An 18,888-nucleotide genomic window follows, 5' to 3' on the forward strand; every position below is an offset into this window, starting at 1 on the left:
GGTTGTGGGGGTCTTGGCATCATCTCACCTTCCCCTTCTCCCCCATTCGTGCCACGCAGTTCGCTTCATCTTACTTTACTCTACTCTGTACAGCCCTCAAGGTTACGGGCCGGGTTGATTTCGCGATCGGCGCTGCCAACTGCCAACATTTAACTTTTCAGGTCCACAGGATTCTCCCATTCTCTAGAACCAAACCCCTCTCTTCCCAAGTAGCGGTGTCCATCAGGCACCGATCGGCGTCATGTCTGAAATTCAGAGATGGACGGTGAATGAGGTCCGTATTGTGCATATGCAATTTGCCGCCTTTTCTTTTATTTCTTGCTTTTTTTGGTCTTTTTTTTTTCGATCCTATTCGATGTCGGTTTTCGTGTCGGATGTCGGTCAGACATGAATAAATGATTGATCCTTCCGAGCTTCCCACAGGAAGAAAGACAGGGAAAAAAAAGAAATAACAGTCCAATCAGAAAATCACGCACAGTTTAATGTACATGCACTAATTTGTTCAGCCATACCTCGATATCCCAGGAACATTACTCGAGGGCCCCTATCACGATGCAGCCAACAACGAATTCCGTTTCGTCGATATCTGGGACCAGAAGCTTTACCGCCTTGATCTGACCAAAGGCCCGGACTCCCTTAGAATCATCGATACCGCAGCTTCTGTTGGGTGGGTTTCAACCGTTTCCCCAGTGGAAATTGGGCTGACAGGAATATTAGCGTGACCGCCAATATCAGCGGGTCAAATCACCTGATTGTTGGGGCCAAATATGGATTTGCGCGGCTGAACCAATCTACCGGAGAGCTTTCCTATATCCATGAGGTCTGGGGCGAGGAAGGGGAAGGGGGGAAAGCGGAGAGGTAAGCCACTTGTTCCCCGATGAACGCCGATTAAAAATGAAAAAAATAAAAGCTAAATAAATAGAATGCGTTTCAATGACGGCGCAGTCGATAGCCACGGCCGGTTCTGGGCAGGTGCCATGAACGACCCGAAGATCAAGAACCCGGAAGCTGAAGGCGTTCTATTCAGACTAGACCCAGACCTCAGCCTGCATCGTATGCTGGCACCGGTGACGATCCCCAACGGAATTGGCTGGAATCTCACGGATGACACCATGTATCTGACCGACTCGCCGACGGGCAAGATCTTTGCCTTTGACTTCGACGCCACCACCGGCGCCATCAGTAATCGTCGGGTTCACTTTGATATCGGCTCATCGCTTGAGCCCGATGGCTTCGCTATAGACGTCGAGGGCTGTATCTGGAGCGCCGTTTACGGTGGTGGAAAGGTTCTTCGCATCGACCCGGCCGGGAAGGTTATCGGGCAGATTGATCTGCCGACGCGCAACGTGACTTGTCCTACCTTTGTCGGCACCGAGTTGTTCATTACTACTGCCAAGGATGATCGTGATGATAACCAGTTGCCTCAGTCGGTGCGGTATGGGGGTCGACTTTACAGGGTTGATGTTGGGGTCCGAGGCAAGCCCAAGACCGAGTTTCGGTTTCAGAACTGAAATCTCACATCTCACGCTTATTCGGACTGGTTCCATGTAAACTGCCATGACGATACCTATACATGCAGCACGGCATAAGGCGAAACTCAATATCACACTCTCAAGCCTAGGTTAGCATATACTTCACATGTAACTACATCCAAAGGATCGACCGTGCATCTCAAAATTATGACAAAAAGGCGGCAATGGCAAGCGCCCTATTCGCAGGCAAAAGCACCCAAAGCACATCTCCCTGTACCCATGTACAGTCTACAGGTACGCACTTGATCCGGATATGCCGGGTGGGTCGACGATCAGCAAACGGGCGAACAACGACGGTCCGGATCGCTGTCAGGTCTTTTTGTCCACAGCAAGGGACGACGTGGGAAAGGCTACACATCGAATCAGCATGTGTTCCACGTCGATCTCACATTATGTAGGCCATACTTCTTGTTTTTTTTTTTGGTTTTTTGTCGGGTCCGATTTACAATCCGCCCGATCTTAGAAAACACGCGTGGGCGAGGCCCAGCACTGCCTTTCTTTTCTTTTGTTTGTTTGTTTGTTTTTTTAATTTTTAATTTTTAATTTTTAATTTTTTTTTCACTTGCTGGCGGGTCCTGCAGGGTGATGCAGGCACTGGTTTTCTAATTATTCGGTGTGCTACGTTGTGGACTCGGTGAAGAGCAGCGACATGGGGCTTTGATCTACATGAAGATGTGCCGACTCACACGTCCGGTCTAGATCGTTTTCTGCCGTGGACAAAGCTATGCTTTTTTTTTCTTGCTTGCAGTCGCGGTTGCAGCGGACACGAGATAATCGGAGATCCATGCGGTGAACAGGCCCCTTGGTTCTAGTGATCTACTAAAGGGAAAAAAAAGGGGGGTGAAGCAATTATAGCATCCATAAGGCAAAATTGCCCGGCTGCTATCGAGTGGAGACCTTGGGACACATCGTTTCTCCAGAGCGACTATTGAAAATTTCGAGAAAAAGAGCAGATATAGTACTACCAAATACCTGGAACCTATAACGACCTCGGTAAGTTCCTGACACGCATCCGAACCGGGGTGTTCTCGGGGATAGTCGTAACCACCTGCCTAGGCGGGAGAAAGCACCCGACAGACTGGGAATGGTGGTTTGAGGTAGCAAGCCACTATTTCTCCAGAACAACTTCAGCCCCTACATCTGACCAGTCATGTTAACTGGATCTATCAGACCGCAAATGTTTCTCCATCTAAGCCTAGTGATTCGTCGGGGAAAATAAACAGACTGACAGCTCCCCCTTAACTCTGTCGGAAACTTCTGCATGACAGCCTATGCAGAGGATCTATCGAAATCCACACATTTTTCACTTCTATACAGTAGAAGCTGTCAAGTGGAGAGCTTTTCCGCCTAGCTGCAAAATGCCTAGCAAAATATCAGCTGAGCCAGCTTCAAAAGATTCATATCCACTTTGTGGGTACCTCAGTCGATCTCCGCCTATTTGACCTTTGCCACGCGGAGCCTTCATCTCAGTCTCCATTCCCACACTCGTTCATGCAGCTCACATCGTGAGACTAGGGGAATGACCGGATCCATTTCCGCAGGTCCGATCGTGGAGAATCAGTGTGATAGGGAAGAAACTGTCAACCTGTTTATTATTGACTTTGAATCTTGGTTTATTTTAGTTCTCTTGACAGCTCTCCTTGGTTCTTTTGCTCGAAGCGTCTAGATCAAGGTTGGGCTTGTCATAGGTACCCTTTTTAAACTTATAAGTTCTCCGCAGGTGGTGTGCGTTGTACTCCTGCGTTACCCCGATGACGTAGAATCTCCTATGACATCCGTAGCTCTCCCCCTGATACATGTACTCGCCTAAATTGAAGACCCGTTTACCAGCTCCATCGAATCCACTAACACGACTCTAGTCAATCTAGTCAGCCAACCAGACCGAACCCTCAATGACCGGTGAACGCCAATAGTCTCCCGAGGGCCTGCATCCCCCCTAACGGCCGGCAACGGCCCCTTTTACCGGGACACGGGGAATGCACAACATCCAGAAGGGATTAAGTTTTTAGACACACGCAAATCACTTAAAATTTTGCTTTTTCCTTTTGCTTTTTTAGTCTCGACCCACCAACCCCCAACGGGCTCTGATCGTCCTCACGTTGAATGGTATACTTCGAGTTTAGTCTTCCACCCGGAAATTGACAGGACCAGGCAACTATCGATTGCCTCACCCTAGACCCGAGTTAGTATGGATCGGACACACGAGACTAGTGACTTTCCCAGATTTCGAATGCCGTCATGGAGATCGAAGTAAATTCATTGGAGCCCGAGCATCCCATAGTCCACATGTACTATATCACTAACCCCCAAACCTTCCGAACCTACATAAAAAGAAAAGAAAACAAATCCCAAAACAGGAAAAGGGAGAAAAAGAAGAAAAAGAAGAAAAAGCAAGTCTCCACCGGTCCCTGTCCATGTCCATGGCCACGGCGCACTATGATTGTGCATGACGCTTTCTCCGGCCTCTTCTTTTTCGATACCCTATCCCAGGATTTTCCATTATTTTCATTGGTACTTTCTCAGTATTTAGCTAGTATTTTCTGATTTTCTGATTTTCTATTATTATTTTCACCCAAAGAGGAGCCCAATCTGCTCCCGTGAGAGTCTCCCTGGAGATGCCCAACTTCCGTGGAGAGACAGGATCACTCTCACCGCTGTCCTGATTTCTTATTAGAGCTTGTCTTCCCTTTTCCCCATTTGCTCTTTCTTTCCCTTTTGTCTCTTTACTTGACGCATTGATCTCTTGATACATTAAACGTCTAGCCTCAATTGGGAGGCTCTTGTACTTCCAAATTCCAACTTCATATCTACCCACCGTGGCTGCTCTAGGAATCAGCGTGTTGAACGCGCCGTATTCCGGTCCTCTTCGTCCACCCACATTGGCACTCTACTCAGCGGATCACCGCTATCCATCACCAACTTCCTCCCTCTCTCATACTCTTCGAGGGACCCCCAGCGACGAGGAGAGAGGGGGAGCTTGGTCATGCCCTAATTCCCGATCAGCCGAGGACGGTTCGGATTCTATGTCGAAGGATCGTCGACGTGCAGGTTCCTTGACTAGAGATGCGCTTCAAGCAGATGATCGAGCGATCAGCAACGAGCATGGGCTTGCAGGCAACCGAAACCCAGCCCGTCGGCCGCCTCTTCGGACCCGACCCCAGTCATGGCATCCATATGGACCGGTAGAGCCGCCTCTGGAGTCGCTGTCATCGCGACCCATCGGCGTCCATGCAATCCTAAATCCACCATCACAGGCAGCCGCTGAGCCGGCCTCCAGCAAACGCGAGCCACTCAGCCTACCTGGCCCATCATCCTCACCTCGACCACAAGGTTCCTCACCCACAGCCCGTTCGGGTCCTCCATTGGCACCGCATCCATTGTCCCCGAGGTCCCATCCAAGAGTTCTCATGAACCCAGACTCACCCTCGGCCAGGTTTGTTGGCGGGGGTGGCAGGACTTCTGGTCAGTCGAGCGTTGCACAGTCACCTCTGGTCCCTCAGGAACCTTTCATGGGCCCACGACCCCCCGCCACCAGCTCGCCTCTACCTACAGAGACGGGTCTACGCTCAATCGCATCCATCACGGGTACGCAACCTCCTGTATCGGCTTCGCTTCATTCTACACGTAGTCTCCATTCACGCCGGACCAGCGCTGGACCAGGACCTCTCACCAACCCGAATTCCCAAGAAACGAGCCCAATTACTTCTCATTCGACGTTTAGTCAGATTGGTCGTGCTTCCCCGGTTGTGACTAGCGTTTCCATTCCACACAGTGCCCCGGCATATTCTGCGGCTTCTCCATATATGACAATGGAGCCCCATAGCCGGGGTGTTCCTGCACCCGCAGGACCAAGAGTCAAAGCAGAAGAGACATCATCAAGAGCTGGAACTCCACAGAGCGGTTCTTTCCCACCTGGCATGATACCATGCGTCCTAGATATGCGGTCAGGTTCATCCAGCCAAGCAGAAAAACGCAAAGCAAACAGCGATGCATCCCGACGATTCCGCAATCGCAAGCGCAATGAAATGCAACTGGAGCAGCGGCTCACTGCACAACAGGAGGAGATCCAACGGAGCATGGATACAATCCGGCGACAAAGCGAAGAAATCCGTTCCCTAGTCCAACAACGAGACCACTACCATTCCGAGCGAGATTTCTACCGGGAACAGCTGAGCCGAACAATGTCGCTGGGCTCTTTACCCCCAAGACCCTCTTCTCCACGCTCTAGCCAGCCTGCCCCCATCCCAACTGTGGACCCAGCAGGCACGGCCACGTGGTCAGGCGCGGATTCTGGCCGTTCTGTGTCAGGCACACAGCCGGCCCCTGCGGGCCCTCAGCCACCGAGAATGTTGGACCCCATTCAGGCTCAGTCTTCTTGGCCTGCTAATCCTCCTTCGTATCCTTCTACTCCAATTCCACCTTCCACACGGGGTGCACCTCCAGCTTCGTCCGCGTCTGTATCTGGAGGCCCGTTGCCGCCGATTCAGGGGACTTGGCCACGCCCCTAAAACGTTATCCTCTCTAAACCTGAAGACACTTTTTTCTGTTCTCTCTTGTCATTTCTCCTCCCTTCTTCCTACATCTCTTAATCCTCTGTCCCTATCTCTCTCTCTGTGCTATCACGAAAACAAAAGAAAAATGCGGTCACTGGTATGATCGCTGCAGTTGGTATGTGAACTCCTTTAGTGACACGCCTTTTGAAAAGAGCCTTGTCCTGTAGGTTGGGTGTATTACTATATATCTGCATTTCCCTCAAGATCTCACAGACTATTTGTGTCTGTAGGTCTTCCAAAAATGGTTTCTTGTCATATCTATCATATACCTGACTTGCTTCCTCTATCTCTACCCTATCCTACCCAATCGAACCTCATCTCACCCTCGTGCAGCCCCCATTTGCTTTACCCGCTCCTTTCGTGCATGGATTCTGGATCCCACAGCGATGATACCTCCACTGGCGATGTATTAATTCATCATTTGTCTTTCAAATTGGATGGTCGAAGTTAAGAAATAAAGTCAACTCATACAGTAGTTTCGAAATCGGTTATACCATAACACTCTTGCAACTTCATTCACGGAAAATAAATCTGAAATGCGCGAGTCCTGATAGGATATGCTCGTCGAACCTTTGTCGCCAGACTGCTTCCTAGAACAGTGCGTGTATTTTACAATTCAACTGTGAGACCTCAAACAACATATTTTCCACGAAACTGCTATACGCGCGCTACATCCCTGCCCCTTCTTCTCTTCTCAGGCGGCAACCAGTCTTCCTCGCCTATTCTTACCCGTCGTCTGAAGTTGTCCAAAGAGAAGTCCACACAACATGGTTCCAAGGCTCCACGTCGCAAAGCTCTATCTCATTCGTGATATGAAGCTTACGATCATTAATAGACGTAGAAACTTGCCGCAATTTAGAAGCATCTATGGGCCCTAAACCCGAATAGGCCGGAAACAAACCGTGACACCAGTAATAATTGATGCGCTCCACGACTACAAGCCCTCTACGACTACCAAGACTTCTCTGAAACCCAATTTAGGTCCGACTTCTAAGACCTAAGCTAACCCAAGACCTAATGCTAGGTACCTATATTAATCTTTGAGTTATGTAGCACTGGCAAAAACTCATGTGTGCCACGCGATGGTTCCCTAAACGAGCGATTTCCAAATATCAAACCGCTTTCAGTTCGGGCGATGCTGAGCACTTGTTGGAAAAAGCGATGAATGATTGGTAAGTTACTGCATCATAAAGTCTTATTATCTCTTGCTCATCAAACTGTTATTTCACTAAGCAAAAGAAGAACCTGCGTATCTGTTAGCTCTGCTTTCTCTCACTGTATTATTGCCAACGTATATCTGTACCTTCTCAACATATTTGACCCCAATCAGGATGCCATCAGCATCCTCAAACTCGCTCTCATTGCCAAACTCTTCGTTCATCTCATCCATACAAGACAAACAGTTCACGACTACCTGAGTATACATCTCACCCATCCTGATCGGCAATTGTTCCTTCGCTAGCGTCGTAAAGTGATCCTTAAGCGATCTGTCTGCAATGAAGGCCGAAGGTTCACACTTGAAACCAGCCAGCAAAGTGTTCGCATGTCCCTCGCTACTCACAAGTGACTCCCAAAGTCCAATTTCGAGCAGACATACTCCGAGACTGTATATATCATGCTGCATGACATAGTCTGCATTGGGATTGCTTCCTTGTCGATCAGGATGCTGGTATATATTTTCGGACCAGCCTGAGTTGCCCAGCCGTAATGTTTTGTTGTCAGCCAAGCGAAATGCCCTGAATCCCAAGAGATACAATGGGCCTAGATGAGTTCCATTGCCTTCGAAAATCAAGATAGTCTCTGGACGAATATTCTTGTGCACAAAGTCAAGGACGTGAATATAATTGATGGATGTGGCAAGCTGTTTGGCAAGGCTGATCCTGTCACTGAGAGAATGAGTTGCTCGGGAAAGAAGGTGGCTCCGAAGGCTCTGAGGTTTATGACATCCTTCCGGGAAGTTGAAGATAAAGTCAAATGAGAGAAGCTGCTTGGTGTGTGGGTCCGTTATGCGAGCCACACCGTGGCATTTGAGGAGATGAAATCCGTTCGCATCGACTTGATGAAGCCTCATAGCTAGATGTCGAACATTTTTGGCAAACGTTTGAGCGTCTTTTCTGGACGAACAGTCCGCGGAATCCAATATAAACGTACCCACGCCCGCGATCTCGATGACTCTTAATGTTGAATATAGGATATCAGAACGCATGGCCGAGTGAATCTTGTCTTGAGAAAGGAAAAGTGAGACCGCTTGATCTGGCTCCGTCTGCAACGCATCTAATACATGCCTAGCAACGGATAGCTTCTCAGTTCCTCTGCGCTTGACCAACTCATCTTTAAGAATAGTATGATCGGCTATCCGCAGAACCAAAAACCACGTCGTGTCTAACTCATTTTGCCATGATTGAAGATCCTGGACTGCCTTTTCCAGCGATTCCTTTTCAACAGGGCGTATTTCGCTGCTTTTAACTTGTCTGGCAACCCACTTCCGCTCTGACTGGCTTGTTTTTCAAGTTTGCTGAGCTGTATGACAGCAGCTTCTAGCTTTTTCTCGAAGACACGAAGAATGCGGCACAGAAGGTCCCGGTAATCCTCACCCAGACTGTCCCACACACGACGCAGGAAGGCTAATTGTTGTGATGTTTTGGTCCAAGAAGCGTCGACAGCAAGTTTTCGTTCCTCGATCGCTTGATTGGCTTGTTTGAAGTCTTTATATGCGGTCACAATGATCTTTCCGTATCTGTAAAATTTTAGCCTGGGGCAATGAGCGGTACCCTTGCCACGTACTTCAAACATAAATCAATTACACCGGGCAAAGCAAGACCGATCTCTAAGCCGCTCATGGTACACTAAAGGGATATACTCTTGAATATTCAGTTCTCGATGAGTCTGAAGTCAAGAGGAAGACAGTGCTCTCATTCAGCCGCACTTGACACGTCGAGGGTCACATGGCATAGAGTGCGAAGAGTGCGTCAATGAGCCTAGCTGCATGATTATCCACCAATAGCCATTGCTCGCCTAGGGTATTTCGCTGTGCCTGTGATTTGCATGCGAACTGTGGATAGAGCCCACTATTGATCTAGAAAGCTATAAAGACAGTAGATATAGACGGAGTTCAGATGCCATGTAATTTGCCTTAACCCAAAGCTACGCTCGTTCGCTTCTCACCCGACTTCACTCTGCCGCCTAACCGAGCTATCCCAGTCGGATCTCGTTTCTCCACACAACATGGTCCGCAACTCTTCTTATTTACATTCTCACCTCCCGTTATCCGGTGATCCTTGATCAAAATCTTATTCTGGCGCCCTGTATTAGTGTGTATGTATTGTCTTAACATTCGCGCCTTCTCTATTTTGCTTTCTGTTGAGAAAAGAATAGGCTGGGCTAGAGCATACTGAACAGTAGGCCGTCTCTTCCCAAGTACTAGATCTCCCGCATTTCCAATCTCCGACATGGCTTCCGATGCAGAATAACAAGGTTAATTGAATCATTCAAGACAGCATGTTATTCGATGGAAATGAGCCAGCACCGCACCGCCTCCTCTTGAAATGTCTTCCAGTCTTAATCCGTCCTTCATAAGAGACAAAGTATAGATAGAAAGGCCGTAAAACCCAGGTCAAATCGAGCTTCGCCCAAGGTCACTCCACATCCCGCTAGTCACATTGTTTATGGATATTTGACCTCTCACTAAGGATGGCAAGTCAGAGTTGGCACGCCAGAGACTATACATTCCAGACAATATGACGCTGTATTATCCCCAGAATGGGTTCAGGCTTTTTCGTAGGCTGCGCTTGGTCTTACCTGCCGGTTTCGGCAATGGTGAAGTGTCGCGAAGCGTATTGCGTAGGCACTTAAGAGAATCGAGTGTGTCTGTGTGGTTTGCACCAAAGGCTTCCTTGCGCCCTTTCCAAGCTTCCCGAAATGCAACTTCAGCCTCAGCATACTTTCTCTGAAAATCCAGAAATATGCCTAGGGAGTGAAGAGAGGTGAGTGTGTCCTTGTGGCTTGATCCAAACACTTCCCGACGACTCTCGTAAAGCTGACGTTGTAATCTTTCGGCTTTGGCGTAGTTATCTTGTTCAAACAGACAAAAGATTAGGGAGTGAAGAGACAAAAATGTATCCTCGTGGTTTGCCCCATGTACTTTTTTACGTCCCTCCCAAACCTGTCGATATACCGCTTCGGCTTTGGTGTACTTCTTTTGACCGCTAAGAGCATCGCCTAAATCACCAAGAGAATCCAGCGTGTCTTCACAATATTCCCCAAGAACCCGCTTCCGACCTTCCCAGGCGTCCCGGTGCACGCTTTCGGCTTCGACATACTTCTCTTGACCGGCAAGAGCATCGCCTAAGGCACTAAGAGAATCCAGCGTGTCTTCACAATATTCCCCAAGAACCCGCTTCCGACCTTCCCAGGCGTCCCGGTGCATGCCTTCGGCCTCGGCATTCTTGTCTTGCCATAAAAGAGCCTCACCTAATTCACTTAGAGAATCCAATGTGTCTGCACAATCTTCCCCGAGAGCCCGCTTCTGACCTTCCCAGGCGTCCCTATACAAGTCTTCGGCTTTGGCAATCTCCCCTTTAACGTAGAAAATTTTACCTAACTTGTATAAAGATCTGAGGGTGTCTGGGTGACTCTCGCCAAGAGCTCGTTTTCTTCGCATCCAGACATCTTGGTATATAGCTTCTGCTTCGTCATACTTCTCCTGATCGTATAGAGTATCGCCTAATGAGCTAAGAGAAGCCAATGTGTCTTCGTGATGGGCACCAAAAGCGTGCTTGCGCAATTTGAAGGCCTCCTGGAACATTCTCTGAGCGTCTGCATACTGCTCTCGGCTCAGTAACAACAGCCCTTCATTATGAGATGTGTTCAAGTCGTCCAGCGGGTCGGATCCCAGAGCCTGTTTGAAAGATGTGGACTTCTGTCGGGCTGACAATCTGCTCTGTGGCCCCTGTGCAGCCCTAATTGTTTGCTCGTCAACCATTGCGGAAGAAACATCTCCGTCATCCCAGCCTCTCGAAGCTTCGTGGGTAGTTTCCATTGGGTTTGGAACAGCTGTTGTCAGGCCGTGGCCAGCCGTCAACTTTTCGGAAATTGCTATCCGCGATATTCCTGAGACCAGATCGAAGGAGGGCTGTTTCAGCCATCCCTCTTCGAGAGCCTCTTTAGCGGACAACCGCACTGTTGCGTCTGCAGTCAAGAGACGTCTTAAAAAGGTTTGGCCCTCCTGGGTGACTGACCGAAGCATGCTCAAGGACGGGAAGTGGGAATTCCGAACATAGAACGAGAGGCTCTTGCCGTTCGGGAATGGATACTCGCGGGAAAGGAGATAGAACAACATCACGCCTAGTGACCAAATATCAACGCGATTTGTGTAAAGACTAGGGTGCGGCGGCTTCCGACCAGGAGGGTACATCCCAAGTACTTCGGGTGCAAAGTAAAGGTCAGTGCCCACCTTCGTTTGCAAAGCACCACTTTCGTTGTATCGTTTGCTGATGCCGAAATCGCCGATTTTGACGTGCCATCTAGGCCCTTTGGATTTCACAAAAACATTCTTGTATAGTCAGCAAGTTTGCATCTTCATCCGATCCTGTTAGTCCTAGGTGACCTACCTGGGGTTTGAGATCACGATGGACAAATTTATTGTCGTGCAGACATTGAACACCATGTAGAAGTTGGGAACAGATTTGCTGTGCTTCGGTTTCCGGTATTGGGCCCGTCAGCTGTCTTTGAAGGTCCCTCAAATCAATATGTTCCATAGTAATGAAGATGGATTCCGGATTTTCGAACCATCCGAACGATTTCACAAACAGATGTGAGTACTGATCGATATCAACATCCACATAATGAAATTGATCTACGTATAGCGCCTACCTTTGGCTGAGAAAACTTCGCAATAGCTTCGAGCTCTTGGTCGCAGTAGGCCTTTTTGGAAGAGTCGGACTCTTTCTTAATCATCTTGACAGCTCGCAGCCGGGTCGGGCCTTGACTTGATACACATTGTTCAACCCAGACTACCCCGAAACCCCCTGATCCAAGTATCTTCCCTCTCTTCCAGATTTCTGCCTTTGGCCATCTGCCAGCGGTTCCTTGGGCGTAGGTATAGTGTGAGGTGCTGCCATCGGGGTGAATCTCAGCGTTCAGTTTCATATCATTCACAAGTTCTGTTCTCGCCATGGTTGAATGTTAACCTGGCCGGGGTTGAGATCTCGCTGTCTTCGACTTGCGTTCCTTGTTATCCGAAGACAGAGGCAGCGCTCTCGCTCAGCCGCACCAAACTGACACGTCGAGAGTCACATGGCATAATCCCACCCCCGCTATGGCTTAGAGAGCGCTGAGTGCGTAAATGCATCTAGCCGCATGAATACCCACCAATAGCCACCGATTGCCAAGCGTAGTTCGTTGTGCCCGATCTGATTCGAACGCAGGCTGTAGAGTACGGTAAATGGGGGCCAAGTGCTAGACTCAACGAACTGCTTACAACAAAGTTGCGGGTAGGGATAGACAGAACCGTGAAAGACGCCAAAAGCAGAAAAAATGAGAAAAAGCCAAGCGAAACGCAAGACACACGCCACGCAAAACACGACGCACATAAACACACATAACACACCTTCGTACTTGATTTCCGCTGCCACTTATTGGCTTTCTCTTTCCGTTTTAGTGCTTAGGCCTTCGCCGCTTTTTGATCACTGAGTAATCTAAGCGCGCCCTTAAGCGCCTCGATCCGGTTTGTGAAATCTGGATTTCTATGTACCAGTACGGATTCTACAGACTTTCATGCCTATTTACTCATCTATTATTATTTTTGTATATTGTATATCCTAATATACTCAGGTAATGTTATTTCCATGATTGTTGGTGCCCGGATGAGTTACGGATTCCGATTTGTAATCCACCTACGCCATCAATATTGACAAGGTATCCATTTTCACCACATGAATCTTGAAAGCTGTCTGAAAACTGTACCGATTGCACTTAACTGTATAAGCACTGAGCAGTGTTCACGTTTTGATTCACATATCCTTTCGCGTAAATGGCCGAACACAATGAACTCAATCTAGGTAGGCCAAGCCTCAAGGCAATGCCTCTGGCTTCGTTTTCTTACTTACCTTTTAACCTCTTCTTCAGACGACAAATTCCATTTTGTTTCCCTCAAAAGCCTAGATGACCGCACAGAAAAGCGCCTAGCCCGATCACACGCTGTAGCCCGGGGCCTCGAGAACAAACGCAAGCTCCAGCAAAAGTTGGGTCTCAATTTCCGTGGAGTATCTTCAAAAGATGATTCTGGTCGCAACCTGAGCAAAAGAAAGAGAGTCCAATCACTTGCCTCGCCACCATTACCCCTGTCTACATATGCGTCCAGTGCGTCCAGTGCGTCCCAAATGCTCGCTGCAGAGTCATCAAAGCTGCAGGCATTGTTAAGTCAACGTAAGATCTTCGCGAGTGCCTAGACACTGCCGGTGGAAGCTTACATTAAATAACCCAGACAAAGTGCAACATGCTACGGAGCCAATTTTTAGCGTTTTAGACGAGCTTGTGCTCCAGAACTTTCGCTCTGTTTTCCGAAAAGGGCTAGATGACCACGCTTTTTTGAGTGCCGCTATGCTCACATTTGCATTCGCGGGCACTGATGGCTGCATCGATAGGGAGTGCCTCCGATATCAGGGTCAGGCTCTTAGTTCCATTCGTCGAAGGATGGACTCTCCAGATATGGCTACCACGGAATCGACATTGGGTGCTATCTTGCTATTAGCTAGGGTAGAGGTCCGTATAATGCTGTCATTTATTCCCATTGGCTGGCAAAGAATTACGAGGACTAACCTTTGGGTAATACAGGCTCAGCTTGGAGTACCGCGACAAGTCCAACTCCACATGGGGGCAATACAGCAGCTTCTAGACATATGTCGAAGAAAGGGTGTGTATTTGAGTGATGGTATAAAACGTGCCATATTCTGGTGAGTAACTATGCAATATCCTTTAGCAGCCCTTACTCACTCACATTTGTCAACAGGTCAGATTTGAATTTCTCTGTTATGACAGGGTCCAGCCGGGTTGTTGATCACACAACTTTTTCCGAGCTTCAGTGGAAAAGAGATCCTTTCGTTCAAAATTCCTTCACCCTGCCACCTGGATTCCGGACCCACTCTCACTTGCTGGGCCAAGAGTTTGTTGAGGTGCTTAAAGACGTCTTTGCATTGCAATGTATCCGAGACTCTACCTTTTTCGGTGAAGAGGACATCATTTCGATGGCACACATTGATAACCACCAGGCATCTATCCAGTCGAGATTGGTAAACTTACCAAATTGTTGCTCAATTTCAGAGTGTTGCCATCTAGCGGCATATCTATGCTCAACTATGCTACGCTGTAAGCTTTGGCGTACTTCAACTATTCCCGTAAGTCAAATCATGGAACACTTTCTCGCACACCCCAGTCTCCTACCGCGTTGCGCTAAGTTTGGATGATATAGTCCCACCTTTCATTTCAGTTACTCAATAAGCTACGAGAAGCAAGCCACGATTTCTTATGGGATGATTGGCCCGAGTTGCTAGCTTGGTTACTACACATCGGCGGAGCTTTTGCCCCTTCGGGAACTATACGATCAGGATACCTGGCACTGTTGCATTTGAACCGCAAAACAAGGCTTAGGGACTTGTATTCATCATGGCCTGATTTGCTGGAAATTTTGAAGCAGTTTATTTGGTCAGAAAAGGCTTTTGAATCCCAGGTCAGGGCTTTCTGCGAAGAAAGTCATATTTGATTTATTGAAATGCGAAATTTCTGCTTGGGCTATTTATATATTTCACCAGTGACTTGACCAATAACCTACAAAATAGTTAATAGACCCCCTTCTTCAGCTTAGAGCTTGAATAGAACCCTGGAAACATGCAAGGTCAGACCTTCTGCATGTATTTGTAATCGGGCTTACTATCCCGGGCCAGATGGATGAACACTTTAGCGCAGATCCTCCCTCGAACAAATGATTGGCTAAAACGTGGCAAACTTGACCTTTCCATAATTGGAGATATCTCCCTTCCCTTTTCGGAATTATTTCTCTGCCCTAAATGTGTAAAACAACTTCTATAATATTCTTCCGAATATTACGCTATGAGTTGCAACAGCAAATACAAATACTTGAATTTCCCGGAATCTGTAATGATATTTTCATCTTTCAATCATACTCGAGTACGTCCAAAAATCTCTGACCATGCCTCAATCACGCCTTTTCAAGCCTCTCCAGATAGGCGATGTAGAAGTCAAGCATCGCATCGGGATGGCTCCACTCACTCGCTTCCGAGCAACCGAAGATCGAGTACCGACACCCTTGATGAAGGAATACTACAGCCAACGGGCCGCTGTACCTGGCACCTTGATCATCACCGAAGGGACTTTTATATCAGCAACATGTGGCGGCTTCCCACACGCACCAGGAATTTGGCGCGAAGACCAAGTCGCTGCGTGGCGAACCATCACCGATGAAGTCCATCGCAAAGGATGTTACATATTTTGCCAGCTATTTGCAATGGGCCGCGCTGCGGATGTCGAAGTGGCCCGAAAAGAGGGTTTCGCTATTTTAGCACCTAGTGCTATTCCGATGGAAGAAGGCGCTGCGATACCACAAGCTATGACAATCCAGGATATCAAACAGACTGCCCAGGATTTTGTAGATGCCTCGAGGAACGCTATCCGGGCGGGATTCGATGGCGTCGAAATCCACGGCGCCAATGGCTATCTCCTCGATCAATTTATCCAGGATGTCAGCAACAATCGCAACGATGAGTACGGTGGTAGTGTGGAAAATAGGTCTCGCTTTCTCAACGACGTGATTGAATCCGTCGTCAATGCCATCGGCTCTGAACGTGTCGGCCTCCGTCTGAGTCCCTGGAGTAAGTTTCAGGGCATGAGAATGGAAGACCCAGTCCCGCAGTTCACGGATGTTATCAACAAAGCGAGTCGATCAGATATCGCCTATCTTCACCTCGTGGAGTCGCGCATATCTGGTTCCATGGACTCCGATGGTCATGACCGACTGGACTTTGCATACAATCTTTGGAATGGAGTTCTCCTTGTTGCTGGCGGATATACTCCACATGAGGCACAGAGGCTCGTGGATGAGAAGTACCCGGACAAGGACATTATGGTCATATTTGGCCGATACTTTATTTCGAATCCGGACCTCGTGTACAGAATGAGGGAAGGTCTGGAGCTCAACGCGTATAACAGGGAAACTTTTTATGTCAAATCAGCGATGGGGTATTCGGATTACCCCTTCAGTAAGGAGTATTTGACAGGCAGAATGTTCTAGTCAGCAATTGTCTTTGGGCACAACTACATAAGGCAGAATTCAGTCATTGGCAATATCACTTGGAAATTCCATACTCCTCTCTTTGCTAAAACATGAGCTTGCCAGCTAACCGACAGCGAATGAATCATAATGTCTAATTTTGTAAAACGTTGAGCGGGCCCTGAAAATGTGGCGCGGAAATAATCAGCTTAATGGGGTCGCGTCTTTCTTGGGTGGCACAGTTGAATGTTTCAACGAAAGAACGATCAAGCGAATTAAGATAGAAGGAGCCCGATATTGTCGGATTTGATCATTGTGAGGTCACGCGCTAATTTGCTCCTAATAAAATAGTACTCTATCTACTACTTTTTGTAGCCTTGCTCGCTCAGGTTTCCCAGCTTTATAAGCGCCTATATCAAGATTGTTTGTTTATTTTTCGCCATCAGATCTTATTACAATGAGACAGACAGACTCTCACCTCTTTTAGGCTTAAGAGTTCTCAAACTTACAGCTCACAAACCGGTTATTATTCGCATCGTGAAATCCCGTAGGGTTGTAGATAGCACACCCATATACCTGCATAGCAATTTAGTCCTCATGATTCTCCCATTGACCGGTCTATTATCTATCGAACATAGGCATACAGCAGTCCTGATTTGCTCAATTGTTCTCGTTGGGATTGAGATAAGATCGGGATTAGCTGAAACGCAGCCCTGTATAACTTCGGGATTCGAGCTGCGGATCAGAACGGCGAATCCCTCATGGCGTGATATGAAGAAAAGCAGACCCCGCAAACCCCGGATTCAATATTGACCTGCAGCTAGCTACGAATCACTAAACTTCCGCGTATCCCCAGGGCGTCTCACATGGCATGACACCGCACCTAAGCAAATCCCGGGGTGAGCTACGTACATCTGTACTTCCCGACTTCACCTCTTTACATGATAGCAAACATGCACCGCGAACCTCAGAAGCATTTACCGAATCCGAGGGCTTCCGGATCTGCTGATGTGTCTCACTCTATATCTCGGGATTTGGAGTATTCGTGGTGGTTTCATAGCGCATTGACGAAGGTACCTCGAATCTATAAAATGTGCCTGTTTCCTCGACCAACAAAGGGATCACCATTCTACATCACAAACACTAGCTTCAATCTCAAAGCAAAACAACAGCCTCTTCATCATGGTTCCCGCTCTCAAGAAGTACAAGGCCGCTGCCGTCAACGCCGAGCCCGGCTGGTTCGACTTGCAGGAGTCTGTTCGCCGAACCATCCACTGGATCAACGAAGCCGGAAAGAATGGCTGCAAGCTCATTGCCTTCCCTGAGCTGTGTAAGCATAATCAATGCAAAAAGATGATTTTGGCTAACCTAAGCGACTAGGGATTCCCGGCTACCCTTACTGGGCCTGGAAGGTGAACTACCAGGAGAGCCTCCCCCTGCTCAAGAAGTACCGCGAGAACAGTCTCCCCTCCGACTCAGGGGAGATGCGTCGCATCCGCGAGGCCGCCAAGAACAACAAGATCTGGGTGTCACTCGGATACTCCGAGGTTGATCTCGCCAGTCTGTACACGACGCAGATCATGATCAACCCGGCTGGAGATGTCGTCAACCACCGCCGCAAGATCAGGGCAACCCACGTCGAGCGCCTCATCTTCGGTGACGGCACCGGTGACACCACCGAGTCCGTTATGGACACCGAGATTGGCCGCATTGGCCACCTTAACTGCTGGGAGAATATGAACCCCTTCCTGAAGGCTCACGCCGCCTCTCGCGGCGAGCAGGTTCACATCGCTGCTTGGCCTTTGTATCCTGGCAAGGAGACTCTCAAGTACCCCGACCCCTACACCAATGTGGCCGAGGCAAACGCAGATGTAATATCCCCTTGTTTATTCTTAGAGACAGAAACTTGATCTGATGACTGACAAGACTGCACAGCTTGTTACTCCTGCCTATGCTATCGAGACTGGCTCCTTCACTCTTGCTCCTTGGCAAACTATCACTGCTGAGGGTATCAAGGTCAACACCCCTCCCGGAAAGGAGCTTGAGGACCCCCGTATCTACAACGGAAACGGCCGTATCTACGGACCCGATGGTCAGAACCTTGTTCCTCACCCTGACAAGGACTTCCAGGGTCTTCTCTACGTTGATGTAAGTCATTCATACTTTCCTATAAGTTGATCATGCAAAGCTAACATACATAAAACAACAGATTGATCTTGATGAGATCCACCTGACCAAGTCTCTGGCTGACTTTGTAAGTCACACTCTACTCTTTTACTCATATACAAGCAAGCAGAGCTAACGTTCTATCTTAGGGTGGCCATTACATGCGCCCCGACCTGATCCGTCTCCTTGTTGACACCAATCCCAAGGACCTGATCGTCCAGGAGGACCGCATCAACGGCGGCGTCATCTACACCCGCACCATTGACCGTGTTGGACTTTCTACTCCCTTGGACGCCGCTGCTGATTCTCAGGCCGAGAGCAAGTAGCGAGGTTGACTATTCGCTATAAAGCGGTT

At 48.4% G+C, this 18,888-nt stretch overlaps 6 protein-coding genes across 6 annotated transcripts; 5 read left to right on the top strand and 1 right to left on the bottom strand.

The window, feature by feature from the left end:
• Nucleotides 1–241: 241 nt before the first annotated feature.
• PENARI_c001G01510 (SMP-30/gluconolactonase/LRE family protein) lies at nt 242–1,511 on the top strand (the record flags this gene model as incomplete). The annotated part of the gene is made up of 4 exons (XM_022626237.1): nt 242–274; nt 507–667; nt 718–858; nt 923–1,511. 4 exons carry the CDS (start codon nt 242–244, stop codon nt 1,509–1,511), a joined length of 924 nt encoding a protein of 307 aa, XP_022493510.1.
• Nucleotides 1,512–4,555: 3,044 nt separating this feature from the next.
• PENARI_c001G11702 (uncharacterized protein) lies at nt 4,556–6,040 on the top strand (the record flags this gene model as incomplete). The annotated part of the gene is made up of 1 exon (XM_022627048.1): nt 4,556–6,040. One exon carries the CDS (start codon nt 4,556–4,558, stop codon nt 6,038–6,040), a length of 1,485 nt encoding a protein of 494 aa, XP_022493940.1.
• Nucleotides 6,041–9,833: 3,793 nt separating this feature from the next.
• PENARI_c001G00314 (uncharacterized protein) lies at nt 9,834–12,259 on the bottom strand (the record flags this gene model as incomplete). Its single annotated transcript, XM_022626131.1, has 3 exons — nt 9,834–11,636; nt 11,695–11,904; nt 11,957–12,259. The coding sequence occupies 3 exons, from the start codon at nt 12,257–12,259 to the stop codon at nt 9,834–9,836; spliced, it is 2,316 nt and encodes a 771-aa protein (XP_022493719.1).
• An 856-nt stretch (nt 12,260–13,115) lies between these two features.
• PENARI_c001G09696 (uncharacterized protein) lies at nt 13,116–13,979 on the top strand (the record flags this gene model as incomplete). The annotated part of the gene is made up of 4 exons (XM_022626895.1): nt 13,116–13,143; nt 13,211–13,510; nt 13,569–13,860; nt 13,919–13,979. The coding sequence occupies 4 exons, from the start codon at nt 13,116–13,118 to the stop codon at nt 13,977–13,979; spliced, it is 681 nt and encodes a 226-aa protein (XP_022493616.1).
• A 1,311-nt stretch (nt 13,980–15,290) lies between these two features.
• On the top strand, nt 15,291–16,388 carry PENARI_c001G04063 (alkene reductase; the record flags this gene model as incomplete). Its single annotated transcript, XM_022626445.1, has 1 exon — nt 15,291–16,388. One exon carries the CDS (start codon nt 15,291–15,293, stop codon nt 16,386–16,388), a length of 1,098 nt encoding a protein of 365 aa, XP_022493744.1.
• Nucleotides 16,389–17,549: 1,161 nt separating this feature from the next.
• PENARI_c001G02806 (carbon-nitrogen hydrolase family protein) lies at nt 17,550–18,859 on the top strand (the record flags this gene model as incomplete). The annotated part of the gene is made up of 5 exons (XM_022626337.1): nt 17,550–17,697; nt 17,748–18,238; nt 18,303–18,515; nt 18,577–18,621; nt 18,683–18,859. The coding sequence occupies 5 exons, from the start codon at nt 17,550–17,552 to the stop codon at nt 18,857–18,859; spliced, it is 1,074 nt and encodes a 357-aa protein (XP_022493621.1).
• Nucleotides 18,860–18,888: the final 29 nt, after the last annotated feature.

The sequence above is a fragment of the Penicillium arizonense genome, assembly GCF_001773325.1.
Source record: "Penicillium arizonense strain CBS 141311 chromosome Unknown PENARI_contig001, whole genome shotgun sequence".
In the NCBI taxonomy this organism is placed as follows: Eukaryota; Fungi; Ascomycota; class Eurotiomycetes; order Eurotiales; family Aspergillaceae; genus Penicillium; species Penicillium arizonense.